This window comes from Grampus griseus, assembly GCF_964374135.1.
Source record: "Grampus griseus genome assembly, chromosome: 19".
NCBI lineage: Eukaryota > Metazoa > Chordata > Mammalia > Artiodactyla > Delphinidae > Grampus > Grampus griseus.
The window spans coordinates 22,858,145-22,878,834 of NC_139013.1; the positions used below are offsets into that span (position 1 = coordinate 22,858,145).

Genomic DNA, 20,690 nt, shown 5'->3' on the forward strand with positions numbered 1-20,690 from the left:
ATTCCCTTTTATCTTTGTTTCTGATGTGGAGAATTACAGAAACCTGACTTTGAAAATGTTAAAATTCCCACCTCTACAGCAGTTCACTTAAAAATGTACTTGCTAAACAATAGCACATTTAAAAGTGCATGTGATGTTTTTAGTGTTTAATCATTTTATAATATCACTCCCTGTACTTAAAAGATCTGTGGTCTAATTAAAAGTCAGTGGCCAGGGACTTCCCTGGTGGCACAGTGGTTAAGAATCCGCCTGCCAATGCAGGGGACACGGGTTCGAGCCCAGGTCCGGGAAGATCCCACATGCCGCGGAGCATCTAAGCCCAAACGCCACAACTGCTGAGCCTGTGCTTTAGAGCTCGCGAGCCACAACTACTGAAGCCAGCACACTAGGGCCTGTGCTCCACAACAAGAGAAGCCACCACAATGAGAAGCCCGTGCACCGCAACAAACAGTAGCCCCCACTCACTGCAACTAGAGAAAGCCTGAGCGCAGCAACGAAGACCCAATGCAGCCAAAAAAAAAAAAAAAAAAACAAAGAAAGAAAAAGTCAGTGGTGGGAAAAAGAACTGAGATAAAGAAAGGTTTTTTTTTCAAGTGAAGACCTAAAGAAGCATACTCAAGACTTGAGGGATTTCAGGTCTAATGAGTATTCTCAATTATTTCTGAAGACTATTGATACAGTGTTTTGGAAGACCTGATCATGTATCTTTAACTTAATTAATTTAGAGCTTCAAAAAAAAGTACATCCGGGGTTGGTGGCAACTCAGAGAGTCATAGATCTTTAGGGCTGGAAGGGCCCTTCTCTCAAAATGAATAGAGTTGAGGTGGATTCTCACAGGTCACATAACAGAGAGGCAGAACCAGAAATTAAACCAAAGCCACTTGGTAATGAATCTGGAATATAAGATATTAGTACAGGAAATCTTGGATCTTAAATGCTTTCTACCTTTAGTGGTAAAAGCTATGTATTATCTTTGAAAACTCTTAAGCCATTTTCTTCTTTTTTAAATTAAATTTAATTTAGTTTAATTTTTTATTGAGATGTCATTGACATATAACATTATATTAGTTTCACTAATATAATGCCCACTCTTGCCACTTTTATTCAACATAGTATTAGCCAGTCTTAGCCAGATAGGAAGTCTTAGCCAGATAAATTAGGTAAGAAAAAGAAACAAAAGGCATCCAAAATTAGAAAGGAAGAAGTAAAATTGTCATGATTTGCATATGGCATGAATATGCATATTATATATAGAAAACCCTAAACATCAGAAAACTGTTAAAGAGCTAATAAGCAAATTCAGTAAAGTTGCAGGATACAAATCAATACACAAAAATCTGTTGCATTTCTATACACTAATAATGAGCTATCAAAGAGAAATTAAGAATACAATCCCATTTACAATTGCATCAAAAAGAACAAGATACCTAGGAATAAATTTAATCAAAGAGGTGAAAGACCTGCACACTAAAAACTAAAAGAAATTGATGAGAGAAATTGAAGACACAAATAAATGGAAAAATGTTTCATGCTCATGAGTTGGAAGAATTAATGTTGTTGAAATGTCCATAATACTGAAAAAAATATACAGATTCATTGCTGCATTATTTATAATAGCCATAATATGGAAACAACCTAAGTATCCATTAATGGAGGAATGGATAAAGAAATTGTGGTGTGTGCATACATACAATGGAATATTATTCAGTCATAAAAAGGAGTGACATTTGTGACAACATAGATGGACCTTAAGGGCATTATGCTAGGTGCTAAGTGAAATATGCTAAGTGAAATAAGACAGAGAAAGACAAATACTGTACGATCTCTCTTATATGTGGAATCTTTAAAAAAAATCAAAACCTCAGATACAGGGAACAGATTGGTGGTTGCCTGAGGCGGGATGTGGGAGGTAGCGGAAATGGGTGAATTGATCTGTTTTGTTTTAAAAAAGAAACATTGTATATAATTCTTTTCAGTGAATATCACAAGTTAAAAATTTGTCTTAGTTTGAGTGATCCATGCGTATTAAAGTTAAAATTTATAGGCATGTTTTTGTTATTTTTACTTAAAAGAAACAACATTGTATTAGTTTTAGGTATACAACATAATGATTTGATATTTGTATATATTATGAAGAGATCACCACAGTAAGTCTAGTTAACAACTACTACCACACATAGTTACAACTTTTTTTCTTAAGACCTACTCTCTTAACAACTTTTCAAAGGTATGCTATACATTACATCCCTGGGACTTACTGGAAGTTTGTACCTTTTGACCACACCATTTTCTTCTTAATTATTGATCTTTCTGAAAGAGGTTTCCACTTGTTGAACTTTTGCCCTTTTTGTGCTTTGGTGTATAAGACAAAAGTTAATTTTTATTTTTATGGGAAATTGTTGTGTGGAATAAGCCTTTAGCTTTGGTTATTATGTGTTCCTGTACTTTCTTTCCTATTTTTTTAAATTGTTAGACTTGCCTTATTATTAAAGAAAAAGGACTCATCATTTAAATCTTCACTCCGAAACTATTTTCAAAACATATTTTTGTTTGGGAGAAAATATCTAAGAAGAAAATTTGATCAAGTGGCTTAATTTTTTAAATAAATTTATAATAAAGGCTAATTTGGAGCACTTAGAAACATACTCATATAATCCTTAATATGAGAATCACTTATTTCATAATGATTTCAAATATTTTCTCTGTGTGTGTGTATATATATATATATATCTGTGTGTGTGTGTGTGTCTGTATGTGTGTGTATGACAATACTCGACAATATATGTAGTGATTTATAAATATATATAGTGATATAAAAATATTTGATAATACTTAAATAAATCATAATTTATAGTTAGCACATGTCACAGACATCAGCAACAGTTTTGTGATTCCTGGGTCTGAGTCTCAGCTCTATTCTTCTAAAACTCTGAGAATTAACACTCAGGTTCATCTCTCTCTGTAGTTTGAAACCCCTTTAACAATATGTGAGTAGGAATTCCTCTAGTGAGGGCTACTGGAAGCTGCTGTTGGGTCAGTAAGTAAAAGTTGGCTATTTACAGGCCACCGCCACTACAGCCGTGGTGTAGAGGGGTAATTCCCACCAGCAAGTATCGTTTCTGCAGAATATGTCTCTAGGCTTGCTCACAGAGCTATAGGACAGCCTAATGCTGGACCAGGTAAGAAAGTGTCCTGATCATGGTGCTGTTTTTTTGTTTCCAGAAGAACAGAAAAGGTCATGTATAGTATTGACACAATAGATATACTGATCCGTTTCATCTTGTTTTATTCTTTGATGCTAGATGAGGGTAGTAAGCCCATTAGCTCAGGTTCAGAGAAAAGTCTAAAGAGGAAAAGAAAGGCCTGGGCAATCCTTCAAATCATTTCACTTTGAATTGAGACTAAAGAGATCGTCTTACGGTCATGTTACCTACCAGGGTTCTTGGCCTCCTTAATCAATAGGAATTGATCAGAGGCCAGACAAGAAATTCAAGCAAGGTTTTATTGGGGTCCCTGCTGCACCAGGAGGGACAGAGAACAAGTAACAGGTTCCCTTGCTCACTCGCTTGCTTGCTGGGTGGGGGGCGAACTGGTTCTTCATATGGGGTGAGGGTAGGGGTGCGTCCAGGGGTCAGGCCGGAGAGGTGCCTTAGGTGGTTTGCCCACCCCTTAGGTGGTGTCATGTGCAGGGGGCATGCGCAGTACCTTGCTTTTGCTTCCGGCTCTTCAAAAGTGGCTGTTGGGTTTTTGGTCTCTTTGTATCTTGTCCATAATTTGCCCAGCTGTGCATGCACAGTTATTTTTAGTCCTTTGTAGTTTCTTTGTATTTTGTTGCTCGAGGAGACATTTGTCCAGGTGCAAGCACTGCAGCTAAGGGTCCCAGGTCCCAGGTGCCAGCCTATCTGAGTCATAGATGTTACCCTTGGCCATAGATACCATCTCAAAAGTGTTTGTTATGGTCATGGAGGCCTGGGTAGATGGTTCAGTGCAGCTCTTCCCCTTCATTGGAACTCAAGTCAGATTGAATCATCTTGTAATGTGTATACTAGAAAACAATTACAGAAACTCAGTTTGGGAGTAAAGTTTGAACTGTCAGTCTTATCTGTGCTCTTTAGATGGAGTCAGAATATTATGGCAGAGTTATGATAATTTCAGGAAATGAAAGATGAAAATAAAATATCCAAAGTTAATAAGATACTCTGGAGTGACATATACATATAAAACATCTTTCCATATTCCTGCCTTTAATTGGAGAAATCAAGATACTAACAAATGAGCTGAGGCCAGAATCTAAAAGGTGATGACTAGAAAGATTTCTCATATTACGCAGTGTTCAAAGCGATGCAGACATGTCTAGCTTCCTTTGAAATTTGCAAGCCTAAAATTAACGTGTTTCATAATTTAAAGTAGGTGATAATTAATTCCATATGGAGGTCTCCTTGATGACGTTTTAAAAAATTTGCTTCTGAATAGGAATAGCTGCCCATGGCCTTGGGTGAATTTTATTCTTCTGTAAGTCCGGACCATATACCTAAAGCATGGTATATTTTTTAAGATGATAGTCAGACAATATAGTTTATTAGCTTTTGATCTTAGTGTTAAAATATGATAGCATTATGAGATTAATTTTTCCTTTTGTGCCTATTTCTTAGAGGCTGGCAGAGGAGGGGACCTCAATAAATACTTTGGTGAATCTTTATTTGTGGCTAGAAAATAGAAGTTAGCTGTTTATATGAAGCAAATAATGGCAAGAATTACCAAATTTGCCATTTCATTTCATTATTTATAAATTATCCTACTTAGATTGTTGTATCTTTTAAAAAATTAAATTCAAGGCAGACTGATTTGACATGTAATTAACTTTATTAATTTTCAGCCTAAGGGGTAAATTATAAGTCCTGTTATTTTCTGTATTCATTGGCTCCCAACATCACATACACATTCATTTCTTTGCTGTCTTGTTCCAACCACTCTACTTGCTCCCCCTTCCCCCAAAATTCAGATCCTATTTCTGGTCCTCACCTTCTCCATGAAGTACCGCAAGGTCCCTATTTTGTTTTCCTCCTGTTAACTTTAGAGGCTTATTATTATTCTTTCATCTAAACCACTCACCTGGTACATAGTCATATATTGCCACGTGCAGTCTTTTTGTTTTGTTTAATATTTATCTGATTTAGGACTGTATATCACCTGGGTCAGCTCCTTAAGAGGAGAGGTCATGTTCTGTCTTGTTTTACTCAAAGCAGAGGGCACATTACTCTGACATTGGCAGCTACTGCGTGAAAGTTTGTTGGGCTCAATTTTGTGAGTACAGATGAGAAGTAGGGACTTTCAAATAATAGAAAGACTGTTTAGAATTGATCTGGTTAAGAGACAGCCTCACTCATTCCTTGTTCACTTATTGTCAGAGTTAAAAGAAATTTAAGAAATAATATTATGAATGAGAAGTTCTATTTTATGAGCTAATATTCATGTATGAACATGGGTTAACAGGAAAAATATACAGAGTGAGTATGATGCTTGGATCTAGGGCCTAGTACTACTAGATTTTGAGTTTCAGTCAATGTATTTTATCTTCAGGGCAAATGCATCTTTGAAGTTGGTGAGAATTGGTATGAGATTTAGAAGGTAATGAAGCAACATAAAATTTGTGATGGTGTTCTTCCTTTCCCCATGTATTTTTCTGAGTATTCTCTTATAATGGAAGTAGTCGTATTCCAATTTCATTCTTTGTGTTTTCAAAATATCTATCTCCCCAATAAAAGAACAAAACCATGTTTATTTAAAAACTATGCTATTGAAAATGGAAAGCACTAATGGCTAAATAGTATTGATAAATTTTTTAACTTGGTTAGCAGACCAATTATCATTTTTTGTTAACACTTTTTTTTAATTCAAGTTTTTGATTCTTACTTGAAAGATAATTTTTAGTGTGGGAAATTGCATAATATAGTGTTCAAGGTGTGGTCTTCTGTGTCAGACTTGATTTTGAACCCTTGCCTCTGTTATACTAAGATTTAGCATCGTTTTCTGTAAAATGGGTATAATAATATCTACATAAGGGGATTAAATGAGATAATCCATGTGAAGCATAAAACACAGTGCCTGACACATAATGAATATTAGCAAGTATTATGTACAGTACTATTATTTGAGATTCTCCTGTCTTCATATTTTAATCAAGTAGTTTTTATATCTGTAATTCTAGATATCTAAATTCATTTAGTTTGATCGTTCTTTATTAGGACTGTACAATTCAGATTTTGTGAATCCAAATTAGTTCTTATTTCTTTGTCAGAAGTATTAGCTAAATGATTTTTTACTTTTATTAAAATATCCTTTATTAGTTATCTTGTAATCTATATATTTTGATTTTTAAGAAAACTAAGGAGAAATTGGAAAAATGGAAAAATAACATTTATTTTTTATGATTATAAAATTAATATGTTTATTGCAAGAAATTTGAGAAATACTGAAAGTATTTAAAAAATTAAAATCTTCTGTAATGCCACTCTCAAATGCAACCAATGTTAATATTTTTGTGAAATTTTTTTGCTTGTCTTTTTTTAAAATTTTATTATTTTTGTAAATTGAGGTAACATTGATTTATAATGTGAAATTTATTTCAGTCAAATTGCCCAATGTTCTACAAGTTCTTTTATGTTAATCTAGGAAATTTTTCTTTCTCTCTCATTCCAGGGCTGTTCTTGGTCAGTTATATTTGTGGATCTCGATGCCCACAATCGCAACCGGCAAACTTTGTGCTCACTGTTACCCAGAGAATCAAGATCTCATGTGAGATATTTTTATAATAAATTAATATGAACTGTTATTTATGATTGTTACATAGTTTTGTTTCTTTTTCCAAGAAAGTACTCTAAAGTGTTAAAAGTTGGCAGAAGAGATAAGAGAGAATGTTGCCGCTTACTCCTCTGGCCTGGGGAGGTCAATGTTTAGGAAGTGAACAGAGCTGTGGAGAAAGCTGCTTTGTCCTTTGAGTTTTCATAGAGCAGTACAGAACTAGATATATTTTTTTCTCTTTGGGGGAGTAGCAACATTATGCCAAAATTAATTTTTTTTGGTCATGCAATATTATATACAGTAAGTACCCTACACACGAACTTTCAAGTTGTGAACTTTTAAAGATGTGAATGTGCGTTCCCAGGTCCAATCACATAATTTAGTTCATGTGTCTGGCGTACATTGTCACGTGCGTGCATCCTCAACAAGTGGTTGTGCTTCTGTGTACTTTACTGTACAGTACTGTATAGAGTACAGTAGTACAGTGTCTTTATTTCAAGCCCAGGGTGTCTGGAAGCAAGCTTAAAAGCAGCAGTGATGTAGTTGGTACTGCTAAAAAGTGCCAAGCGATAATGATGGAAACAAAAGTGAAAATAATTGAGAGAGTGGAGTGACAAGAGGAAGAATAAGTAACTGAAGAACCGAAGAGATTCACGACACAGGAAATGGCAAGGGGATTTTCTTTGTTTGAGGAGGCACTGTTAGTTTTTGAGGCACAGGACCCGAATGTAGAATGGTTCATGAAGGTTGCAGCAGTCTTTCAGAATGCAGTCCCTTGCTACCGTGTCATCTATGACAAGAAAAAAAGAGCTACTACCCAGATATCACTGGACCGTTTTTTCAAGAGGGTAGATAGAATTTAATCCAGCAAAGAACCAGAACCTGTGAGTGCAATTGCAGCTTGCCCTCGGTCTCTTATTGCTGAGGATCCGTTAGCTCTACCATCTCCCACCTCCTCTCCCTCCTCTAGTCAGTAACTCTTCTTGTTCACTCGATGCCAGCCCCTGTATGCCAGCTGTTGTACTGTACTATTGTACTTTTCAAGGTACTATACTGTAAGATTAAAAATGTTTTCTTTATTTTTCATGTTCGTTTGTTTTTTATGTATTATTTGTGTGAAAAGTATTATCAACCTATTACAGTACAGTACTATATAGCAGATTGTGTTAGTTAGGTACCTAGGCTAACTTTGTTGGACTTACAAACAAATTGGACTTACAAACGTGCTCACAGAACAGAATTTGTTCATATGTAGGGGACTTACTGTATTAGAAATGTAGAAGAATATTTTTCATAATTTAAATTTCTTTTGAATAAAACTGCTTTCCTTATTTCTTTTCTCTCATTTGATTCACCCTTTTCTTTTGTCTGATAATCTCTTAAATGACTATGTAATACCTGATTGCAGATTTTTTGAGGGGTTATTTGTGGCTCTATTCTTAGAAAACACCCAAAATGGAACAATTTAATTATTTTAAAATAACTATTTTATAGAAGTAATACAAGATTATGATAAAAGACAAACAGAATCCACAAATAAGCAAATAATAAAAATATATCCACTCATTATTCCACCATTCAGTTATAATCTTAGGGTGACATCATTTGGGTTTGTATGTTTCCATGTATTTTTATGTACACATATAATATTTTTATTTTACGAAACTGGAGGAATATTGTTGATAATGCTTGATAACCTGTTTCTTTGAATGGACATGTTTCCATATTAGTAAACATTTCTATAATATAAATTTTAATGGCTGCTGATTTACTCAGCTAATTGTTGGACCTTTAGGTTGTTTTCTGGTTTTCACTATTATAAACAAATTGTTATGACAGACTAGTTGTGATGACTAATTAGTGGTGTTAAATTTTTACACAATGACTGAAATAACGTACTAAAGTTTGAGTCCAGTGTTGAACCTTGAAAATACTCCTTATCATTGAATGAAGTTTTATCTCCTCTGTAAGGTTCACTAAACCATGCCATATAAACATCTGTCTGTCCCTTGGAGCACAGCAGTCTCACTGTCAGTTAAATAACCTTAGTGGCTTTGCATCTCTGTGATTCTCTTTGGGCTGTGTTGATCATATGATTACAGACACTTACTTTCCCTTCTTTTTCTTATTGCCCCCAGAACACAGATGCTGCCCTGCTCCCCTGCATCAGTTATCCTGCATTTGCCTTGGATGATGAAGTTCTGTTTAACCAGACACTTGATAAAGTGGTTAGAAAATTAAAAGGAAAATATGGATTTAAGCGTTTCTTGAGAGATGGGTATAGAACATCATTGGAAGATCCTAAAAGACGCTACTACAGACCAGCTGAAATTAAGGTATCAAAAAATATCCCATGTCAGATAGCATAATAGAATGTTCAAAAGTACTGATTCAGGAGGCAGACTTCTTGGGTTTGAATTCTGGCTCTGCCACTTATTAGCTGTGAGACCTTGGGCAAGTTAATTAAGCTCTCTGTGTTTAATATTCTTCATTGATAAAATAATGTTAGTACCTACTATTAGTGAGGTTTTTTTGAGAATTAAATCAGTTAATATATATAAAAGTGCTTAGAACAGTGCTTGGCACATAGTAAGCACTCGGTAAGTGTTAGCTGTTGAGGCCTATTTGCTCACATCGGGCCATGTTGAGTCATTGGGTGAGTAATTTTTCTATTGAACTTTCAGTATTTTGCCTGCCTACTATATACCATTTGTCTAATATAATAGAAAATATCTATTTGTGATTGAATTTTCAATCTTTAAGCAAATGTTCTTTTTTCTGTTTCACTTAGACACTTCCCTCTGAAATATACTCCTCTAAATATTTGGTTTTAAAGATTTTACATTTCAAATATACATACATATCCTATATCTAGGTTTATTCTAGCTGTTTCTAAGCTGCCCAAAAAACTGTAACACCCCCCAAAAAAGTAAGCATCCATCCACATTGCTGAAGACTTTGCTTTAATGGGATAGGTTGAAAATTATCTTTAAAAACCCCCAAACCCCTCCCTATCTGCCTCCCCTTGCCTCTCTCTTTGTTGTCACACTTCTGAAGAGCATGGTGTGTTCTAGTTGTGCCTCCTTGTTTGCCTCCTACTTACTCCTTTACCTTATAATCTGGCTCCTGTCCCCAACACTTCCCAGTAGCTGTATTGGCTTCAGTCAGTTTATGTCACTGGATCATTGTGGATGCCTTTCTAACTTTATTTCACTGGACCACTCATTGGCATTTGAGTGTCTTAAGTAAGTCCTCTCTCAGGAGGTTCTCCTCCATTTTCTGTGACTTCAATCTCTTCCTAAGTCTCTGCTTAGTTCTCTCACTATCTTTCTTAGTCTTCTTTGCAGGTTCCTCTTCTTCTGCCTCCCTTTATCCTTTGCTTGTCTCCTGGAATCCATCTTCAGTCCTATTCTCTTTCATGCTATTCATGCAGTCATAGCTCTAGCAATCACTGTTAATCCCACATCTCTATCCCTAACTCATACTTCCACCCCTGAGTGCCCTACCACGTATCCAGCTGCCTTTTGGACATCCTCACTAGAATGCGCTGCAGTCTGCCTATGATCACCTTCCACCCTTCTGTCCAAGCCCCAAACCTGAGATTCATCCTAGGCTCTTCCCTCTCACTCAGCCTTCTTTGTCACTCACCAAGTCTGGCAAATTTAACTACCTTTAAATCTTAAAAACTGTCCCTTCATCTCTACTAACTTCTTCGTTTAGGCGAGTGATCCACAGCCGGGAATGATTTTGCTCCCCAGGGGACATTTGACAATATTTGAAGAAATTTTTTGTTGTTACACCTTGGTGGGTGCTACTGGCATCTGGAAGGTAGAATCCAGGGATGCTACTAACTGTCCCACAGTGCACAGGACAACCCCCACAACAAAGAACTATTTGGCCCAAAATGTCAATAGTGCTGAAGTTGAGAAACATTGATTTAGGTTAACATCCTTTCTCTTTGGATTGTTCCCAGCAGCCTTCCAGTTGGTCTCCTTATTTCTTATCCTAAAACCCTCTTCAGTACTGCCAGCTGTTCATCTAGCAAGTAAATTTGATCCTCTTCAGTGGTACCCTGTCACTTTCAGATCAAAGTTTTTGTCTGTCAGCCTGACTTCTCAGGCCCTCCCTGATCTGGCTGTCCTGACCCACCTGTTAGACTTCAGCTTTCACTGCTTCTTCCTTGCTTGTTCCAGGAATACTGAATTGCTGTGAGTTTCTTTAACGTACTTTGTTCATTAATGCATTTCTAGTTTGTGCTGTTGTCTTCTCTGTATGGAGTTCCCTTAGCTTATCTCTCCAGAGAAATCCATCAAGCATTAGTTGAAGCATCTCCTTTCCTATAAACCCTTTCCAGACGCCCTGGGCAGGCTCAGATGCTTCATGCCCTTGGTTCTTGATATATATACAATGTATAGACATTTTGTAACATACTGCAATTGTTTATTTACATGCCTGTCTCCCCACTACAGCAGGTTCTCTATCTTTTTGTCTTCATAGCCCTCTGTCTAGCTGATGCCAGGCATTACTAAATACTTAGGAAATATTTATTGAATGAATGACTACTCTGTGATGGATTAAATGAATGAGCTTTTGAATAATAAGAATGATGAGGGCTTCCCTGGTGGCTCAGTGGTTGAGAGTCCGCCTGCCGATGCAGGGGACACGGGTTCATGCCCTGGTCTGGGAGGATCCCACATGCCTCGGAGCGGCTAGGCCCATGAGCCATGGCTGCTGGGCCTGCGTGTACGGAGCCTGTGCTCCGCAGCGGGAGAGGCCATGACAGTGAGAGGCCTGCGTACCGCAAAAAAAAAAAAAAAAAAATCAGTCCACTTTTGTTATTACAATAAATAAATTTTTATGTATGTATATTCTAATGATGTAAGTGTTCTAATTAATATAATTAACATACAGTTCTAAATTATTGTTGATGAACTTTTTATATATTTTATTTTCTGTTTTAGCTATTTGATGGCATTGAATGCGAATTTCCTATATTTTTCCTTTACATGATGATTGATGGTGAGTGAACTTTTCTCCTGAAATTTAAACTGTAGGATATAACTAGTTTAAAGAAGAAAAGAAATAAAATATGACTCCTTTCAGCTAGCAAAATAGACTGCACTAATTGATGTTAACTACTCTGCATTTTTATGTGCTACTTTTCTGCTTTCTGACTTAATGTTACATCATTTAAAGAATTTTAAAAATACTTTGAAGTATTTTTAAAATGATACAAATATATTTTCATATTTACAAAGAAGAATTTTTATGAATACTGTAATTTGTGACATTGTGAATGTCTGTATTATTTATACTTAAGCATAGAGAAATTTCAATTAAAAGTCAGTTTTCAATTCTAATTGCTAACATTTCTCAAATCAATTTCCTGGAAAACTATCATATGCATTTATTTGCATAACCTTTTCCATTTTATGTTTATTATTTACATAGAAAAATACCAGAATAATTACAATTGGGTAAATTTTTTTCTAAGGTAAAATTTCTGTTGTGTTTATTGAGCTCAAATGCTATTGGATTTTATATTTTACATTTTAGGTGTTTTTAGAGGCAATCCCAAGCAAGTAAAAGAATATCAGGATCTTCTGACTCCAGTACTTCATCAGACAACAGAAGGTGTAGTTGGAATGCTTTTCCTTTTTTTTTTTTTTAAATCTTTATTGGAATGTAATTGCTTTACAAAATTGTGTTAGTTTCTGCTATATAAGAAACTGAATCAGCTATACGTATACATATATCCCCATATACCCTCCCTCTTACGTCTCCCTCCCACCCTCACTATCCCACCCCTCTAGGTGGTCACAAAGCACAGAGCTGATCTCCCTGTGCTATGCGGCTGCTTCCCACTAGCTATCTATTTTACATTTGGTAGTGTATATATGTAAATGCAAGTCTCTCACTTCGTCCCATCCTACCCTTCCCCGTCCCCATGTCCTCAAGTCCATTCTCTACATCTGCATCTTTATTCCTGTCCTGCCCTTAGGTTGATAAGAACCTTTTTTTTCTTTTTTACACTCCATATACGGTGTTAGCATACCGTATTTGTTTTTCTTTTTCTCACTTACTTCACTCTGTATGACAGACTCTTGGTCCTTCCACCTCACTACAAATAACTCAATTTCATTTCTTTTTATGGCTGAGTAATAGTCCACTGTACCTATGTGCCACATCTTCTTTATCCATTCACCTGTCGATGGACACTTAGGTTGCTTCCATGTCCTGGCTATTGTAAACAGTGCTTCAGTGAAAACTGTGGTACATGATTCTTTTTGAACTATAGTTTTCTCAGGGTATATGCCAGTAGTGGGATTGCTGGGTCATAGGGTAGTTCTATTTTTAGATTTTTTAAGGAACCTCCATACTGTTTTCCATAGTGGCTGTATCAATTTATATTCCCACCAACAGTGCAAGAAGATTCCCTTTTCTCCACACCCTCTCCAGCATTTATTATTTGTAGATTTTTTGACAATGGCCATTCTCACTGGTGTGAGGTCATAACTCATTGTAGTTTTGATTTGCATTTCTCTAATGACTACTGATGCTGAGCATTCTTTCATGTGTTTGTTGGCAATCTGTATATCTTCTTTGGAGAAATGTCTATTTAGGTCTTCTGCCCATTTTTAATTTGGGTTGTTTGTTTTTTGATAGTAAGCTGCATGAGCTGCTTGTATATTTTGGATATTAATCCTTTGTCAGTTTCTTAGTTTGCAAATATTTTCTCCCATTCTGAGGGTTCTCTTTTCGTCTTGTTTATGGTTTCCTTTGCTGTGCCAAAGATTTTAAGTTTCACTAGGTCCCATTTGTTCATTTTTGTTTTTATTTCCATTTTTCTAGGAGGTGGGTTAAAAGGCATCTTGCTGTGATTTATGTCAAAGAGTGTTCTTCCTATGTTTTCCTCTAAGAGTTTTCCTCTAAGTGTCTGCCTTACATTTAGGTCTTTGATCCATTTTGAGCTTATTTTTGTGTATGGTATTAGGGAGTGTTCTAATTTCATTCTTTTACATGTAGCTGTCCAGTTTTCCCGGCACCACTCATTGAAGAGGCTGTCTTTTCTCCATTGTATATTCTTGCCTCCTTTATCAAAGATAAGGTGACCATATGTGCGTGGGTTTATCTCTGGGCTTTCTTTTCTGTTCCATTGATCTATATTTCCGTTTTTGTGCCATTACCATGCTGTCTTGATTACTGTAGCTTTGTAGTAGTCTGAAGTCAGGCAGCCTGATTCCTCCAGCTCTGTTTTTCTTTCTCAAGATTGCTATGGCTATTTGGGGTCTTTTGTGTTTCCATACAAATTGTGAAATTTTATGTTCTAGTTCTGTGAAAAATGCCATTGGTAGTTTGATAGGGATTGCATTGAATCTGTAGATTGCTTTGGGTAGTATAGTCATTTTCACAGTGTTGATTCTTCCAATCCAAGAACATGGTATATCTCTCCATCTATTTGTATCATCTTTAATTTCTTTCATCAGTGTCTTCTAGTTTTCTGCATACAGGTGTTTTGCCTCCTTCAATAAGTTTATACCTAGGTATTTTATTCTTTTAGTTGTGACGGTAAATGGGAATGTTTCCTTACTTTCTCTTTCAGATTTTTCATCACTATTGTATAGGCATGCCAGAGATTTCTGTGCATTAATTTTGTATCCTGCTACTTTACCAAATTCATTGATTAGCTCTAGTAGTTTTCTGGTAGCATCTTTAGATTCTCTATGTATAGTATCATGTCATCTGCAAACAGTGACAGCTTTACTTCTTCTTTTCTGATTTGGATTCCTTTTATTTCTTTTTCTTCTCTGGAAGTTTTGCTGTGGCTAAAACTTTAAAAACTATTTTGAATAATAGTGGTGAGAGTGGGCAACCTTGTCTTGTTCCTGATCTTAGAGGCAATGGTTTCAGTTTTTCACCACTGAGAACGATGCAGGCTGTATGTTTGTCATATATGGCCTTTATTATGTTGAGGTAGGTTCCCTCTGTGCCCACTTTCTGGAGGGTTTTTCTCGTAAATGGGTGTTGAATTTTGTTGAAAGCTGTTTCTGCATCTATTGAGATGATCATATGGTTTTTCTCCTTCAATTTGTTAATATGGTTTATCACATTGATAGATTTGCGTATATTGAAGAATTCTTGCATTCCTGGAATAAACCCCACTTGATCATGGTGTATGATCCTTTTAATGTGCTGTTGGATTCTGTTTGCTAGTATTTTGTTGAGGATTTTTGCATCTATGTTCATCAGTGATATTGGCCTGTAGTTTTCTTTTTTTGTGACAGCTTTGTCTCGCTTTGGTATCAGGGTGATGGTGGCCTTGTAGAATGAATTTCAGAGTACCCTCCCTCTGCTATATTTTGGAAGAGTTTGAGAAGGAAAGGTGTTAGCTCTTTTCTAAATATTTGATAGAATTCGCCTGTGAAGCCATCTGGTCCTGGGCTTTTGTTTGTTGGAATATTTTTAATCACAGTCTCACTTTCAGTGATTGTGATTGGTCTGTTTATATTTTCTGTTTCTTCCTGGTTCAGCCTTGGAAGGTTGTGCTTTTCTAAGAGTTTGTCCATTTCTTCCAAGTTGTCCATTTTATTGGCATATAGTTTGTTATAGTTATCTCTCATGATCCTTTGTTATTCTGCAGTGTCTGATGTTACTTCTCCTTTTTCATTTCTAATTCTGTTGATTTGAGTCTTCTCCCTTTTTTTCTTGATGAGTCTAGCTAATGGTTTATCAATTTTGTTTATCGTCTCAAAGAACCAGCTTTTAGTTTTATTGAGCTTTGCTATCGTTCCTTCATTTGTTTTGCATTTATTTCTGATCTGATCTTTATGATTTCTTTCTTTTTGCTAACTTTGGGGTTTTTGGTTCTTCTTTCTCTAATTTCTTTGGTGTAAGCTTAGGTTGCTTATTTGAGATGTTTCTTGTTTCTTGAGGTAGGATTGTATTTCTATAAACTTCCCTCTTAGAATTGCTTTTGCTGCTTCCCGTGTGTTTTGGGTCATAGTGTTTTAATTGTCATTTGTTTATAGGTATTTTTTGATTTCCTCTTTGATTTCTTCAGTGATCTCTTGGTTATTTAGTAGTGTATTGTTTAGTCTCCATGTGTTATTTTTTTTTTTACAAATTTTTTCCTTTAATTGATATCTAGTCTCATAATGTTGTGGTCGGAAAAGATTGCTGATATGATTTCAATTTTTTAACATTTACCAAGGCTTGATTTGTGACCCAAGATATGATCTATCCTGGAGAATGTTCCATGAGCACTTGAGAAGAAAGTGTTTTCTGTTGTTTTTGGATGGAATGTCCTATAAATATCAATTAAGTCCATCTTGCTTAATGTATCATTTAAAGCTTGTTTTTCCTTATTTATTTGCATTTTGAATGATCTGTCCATTGGTGAAAGTGGGGTGTTAAAGTCCCCTACAATGATTGTGTTCTTGTCTATTTCCCCTTTTACGGCTGTTAGCATTTGCCTTATGTATTGAGGTGCTCCTGTGTTGGGTGCGTAAATATTTACAATTGTTATATCTTCTTGGATTGATCCCTTGATTATTATGTAGTGTCCTTCTTTGTCTCTTGCAACATTCTTTATTTTAAAGTCTATTTTGTCTGATATGAGAATTGCTACTCCAGCTTTCTTTTGGTTTCCATTTGCATGGAATATCTTTTTCCATCCCCTCACTTTCAGTCTGTATGTGTCCCTAGGTCTGAAGTGGGTCTCTTTTAGAAGCATATATACGGGTCTTGTTTTTGTATCCTTTCAGGCAGTCTGTGTCTTTTGGTTGGAGCATTTAATCCATTTACATTTAAGGTAATTATCGATATGTATGTTCCTATTCCCATTTTCTTAATTGTTTGGGGTTTGTTACTGTAGGTATTTTCCTTCTCTTGTGTTTCCTGCCTAGAGAAGTTCCTTTAGCCTTTGTTGTAAAGCTGGTTAGGTGGTGCTGAATTCTCTTAGCTTTTGCTTGTGTGTGAAGGTTTTAATTTCTCCATCGAATCTGAATGACATCCTTGTTGGGTAGAATAATCTTGGTTGTAGGTTTTTCCCTTTCATCACTTTAAATATGTCCTGCCAGTCCCTTCTGGCTTGCAGAGTTTCTGCTGAAAGATCAGCTGTTAACCTTATAGGGAGTCCCTTGTGTGTTATTTGTTGCTTTTCCCTTGCTGCTTTTAATATTTTTTCTTTGTAGTTAATTTTTGATAGTTTGATTAATATGTTTTGGCGTGTTTCTCCTTGGATTTATTCTGTATGGGACTCTCTGTGCTTCCTGTACTTGATTGACTATTTCCTTTCCCATATCAGGGAAGTTTTCAACTATAATCTCTTCAAATATTTTCTCAGTCCCTTTCTTTTTCTCTTCTTTTTCTGGGACCCTTATAATTTGAATGTTGGTGTATTTAATGTTGTCCCAGAGGTCTCTCAGACTGTCCTCAATTCTTTTCATTGCTTTTTCTTTATTCTGCTCTGCAGTAGTTATTTCCACTGTTTTATCTTCCCAGGTCTCTTATCTGTTCTTCTGCCTCAGTTTTTCTGCTATGGATTCCTTCTAGAGAATTTTTAATTTAATTTATTGTGCTGTTCATCATTGTTTATTTGCTCTTTAGTTCTTGTAGGTCCTTGTTAAACGTTTCTTGTATTTTCTCCATTCTATTTCCAAGATTTTGGATCATCTTTACTATCATTACTCTGAAATCTTTTTCAGGTAGAATGCCTATTTCCTCTTCATTTGTTTGGTCTGGTGTTTTTTTGCCTTGCTCCTTTATCTGCTGCATATTTCTCTGTCTTCTTATTTTGTTTAACTTACTGTGTTTGGGGTCTGCTTTTTGCAGGCTGCCGGTTTTTAGTTCCCTTTGTTTTTGGTGTCTGCCCCCAGTGGGTAAGGTTGGTTCAGGGGCTTGTGTAGGCTTCCTGGTGAAGGGGACTGGTTCTTGTGTTCTGGTGGGTGGGGCTGGATCTTGTGTTTCTGGTGGGCAGGGCCACATTCGGTGGTGTGTTTTGGGGTGTCTGTGAACTTAGTATGGTTTTAGGCAGCCTCTCTGCTAGTGGGTGGTGTTGTGTTCCTGTCTTGCTAGTTTGGCATGGGGTGTCCAGCACTGGAGCTTGCTGGCTGTTAGTTGAGCTGGGTCTTAGCATTTGAGATGGTGACCTCTGGGAGAGCTCTTGCCGATTGATATTACGTGGGGTCAGGCGGTCTCTGGTGGTCCAATGTCCTGAACTCAGTTCTCCCACCTCAGAGGCTCAGGCCTGACACCAGGCCGGAGCACCAAGATCCGGTCAGCCACACGCCTCAGAAGAACACGAGAAAAAGGAAAGAAAATTAAAATAAATAAATAAATAAAATTTTAAAAATATTTTTCAGTAATTAAAAAAAAAAAAAGGAAGAGAGCGACCAAACCAATAAACAAATCCACCCATGATATGAAGCACTAAAAACTATACTGAGGTAAACATAAAAATCAGAAACAAGTCAGTTGCAGACAGCAAACCCTAATTGTACAGTTGCTCCCAAAGTGTACCACCTGAATTTTGGGATGATTCGTTGTCTGTTCAGGTATTGCACAGATGCAGGGTTCATCAAGTTGACTGTGGACATTTAATCCGCTGCTCCTGAAGCTGTAGGGAGAAATTTCCCTTTTACTTCTTTGTTCGCACAGCTCCTGGGGTTCAGCTTTGGTTTTGGTCCCACCTCTGCGTGTACGTTGCCTGAGGGCATCTTTTCTCCTCCCAGACAGGAGGGGGTTAAAGTAGCAGCTGATTAGGGGGCTCTGGTTCACTTAGGCTGAGGAGAGGGAGGGGTACGGAATGTGGGGTGAGCCTGCGGCGGCAGAGGCCAGCAGGATGTTGCAACAGCCTGGGGTGCGCCATGTGTTCACCCGGGGATGTTGTCCCTGGATCATGGGATCCTGGCAGTGGCAGGCTGCACGGGTTCCCGGTGGGGGGAGGTGTGGATAGTGACCTGCTTGCACACAGGCTTCTTGGTGGCAGCAGTAGCGGTGTTAGCTTTTCATGCCCATCTCTGGTGTCTGCGCTGATAGTCACAGCTTGCACCCGTCTCTGAAGCTTGTTTAGGTGGTGCTCTGAATTCTCTCTCCTCACGCACCCTTAGGCAGTTCCAGACTTTTTCCCATACTCCTTCTCGTCTAGCTGTGATGCACTAGCCCCCTCAGGCTGTGTTCACACAGCCAACCCCAGTCCTTTCTCTGGTATCTGACCTCTGAAGCCAGAGCCTCAGCTCCCAACGCCCACCCTCCCCAGGGGGGTGAGCACACAAGCTTCTCAGGTTGGTTAGTGCTGGTCGGCACCTATCCTCTGTGCGGGAATCTCTCTGCTTTGCCCTCTGCACCCCTGTTGTTGCACTCTTCTCCGTGGCTTCCCACCCCCACCACCTCTGTCTCCACCAGTGAAGGGGCTTCCTAGTGTGTGGAAACTTCCTCCTTCACAGCTCCTTCCCTGAGGTGCAGGTTCCATCCCTATTCTTTTGTCTCTCTTTTTGCTTTTTTCTTTTGCCCTACCCAGGTACATGGGGAGTTTCTTGTCTTTGTGGAAGTCTGAGGTCTTCTGCCAGCGTTCAGTAGGTGTTCTGTAGGAGTTGTTCCACATGTAGATGTATTTTTGATGTATTTGTGAGGAGGAAGGTGATCTCCATGTCTTAGTCCTGTGCCATCTTGAAGCACCCCCAGGAATGCTTTTTCAAGAAATTCTTTCTACCAGCATTCCCTTAATGTTCCTTTGAAATGTATAAATACTTCCTTTCTAAACAGAACAATTTATATTGAAATGAAAAAATGAATGGGGCTGCAAACAAATTAGAAAGAATAATCTCTTAATTTGTTATAATAAACTTATTTTTATGAAAGGAGTTCATTAGGCAAGGTGATAGAGAGGGAGATGAATTTTAAGTGTTCATGGCTATAGTTACTACACTGTAGTTTGCCAGGTGGGCAGAGGTTCTTCATCTATTACCTACTGTAATACTCCTTCACTGGATGTAATGTGACAATAATATAAAATGACTAATTTTTATCCATGTCACCAGAAATGTTTTGTTCAGGTGAGTACTGCCCCCTTCAGAGGGCCACTTAGGGAGGCTCTGCCCTAGCCTAAGGGTACTACCATTGCCAAGAATATTTTGACCTCCTCTTTGGAGATGTTTTCAGGGCTTTTTTCACATTAATTTGAATGTCTGCCATGGTTCTAAAATGTCATCCTTTGAGGATGGGTTTAATATTTTAGAAATGGTCAAAAGGTCCAGACTTATAAATAATATATTGGTTTCAGTTAAACACCAGCAAGGGCCATAAAGGAACATAACTGAGTTTTTTCGTATGACTAGAAAACTAATTCTTGAAAGAATTCCAGAGGAGAAGTTCCAGATATCTTTGGTGTTTGGAAGTATTAGTAAAATAGTAAAATATTCTCATGAGTGAACAGCTTTGACGACCTATTTATCTGAAAGTTAAAAATTATGGTGTGTTAATTAAAAAAAAAAAAGAGGGTGGTCTTACAGACATGATGCACAAACTGGCAATCACAGCAGTGGGCCCTATTCCTGTCTCACATGAAGTTTATGATATTCTTTAGGGTTTTCCACAGTATCTTAGAGTAAATACTTTATACTGTATGCTCACCCTTTAAAGTCTGTGTAATGTTAAAGTAGCAAAATGTTTATGGATAAACATTGAATTTCAAATAAATGTTAATGTTTAAAACCAGTTTTTTGTCTTTATGCTCCAAATAACCACTTGTCCAATGTGAGAAACAATGTAATGAATGTTGTAATGAATATATTTAAAATCCCTTGAATCAGATCTTTTAGTATTCAGTGATAGATCATTGATGCATTGAGGTGGTAGTCTGTGTATCACACTTTAGGCTTCTTTATGTT

At 37.1% G+C, this 20,690-nt stretch overlaps 1 protein-coding gene across 5 annotated transcripts in view; it reads left to right on the top strand.

Moving 5' to 3' along the window:
• PHKB (phosphorylase kinase regulatory subunit beta) overlaps positions 1-20,690 on the top strand; it is a 192,499-nt gene that overhangs the window by 69,507 nt on the left and 102,302 nt on the right. For all 5 annotated transcript variants that reach the window (XM_082676232.1, XM_082676233.1, XM_082676234.1 and 2 more), the window contains 4 exons: positions 6,700-6,795; positions 8,940-9,137; positions 11,763-11,820; positions 12,358-12,435. In XM_082676232.1, the coding sequence (XP_082532358.1) occupies positions 6,700-6,795; positions 8,940-9,137; positions 11,763-11,820; positions 12,358-12,435 (430 nt within the window). The remainder of the gene's footprint in view (positions 1-6,699; positions 6,796-8,939; positions 9,138-11,762; positions 11,821-12,357; positions 12,436-20,690) is intronic.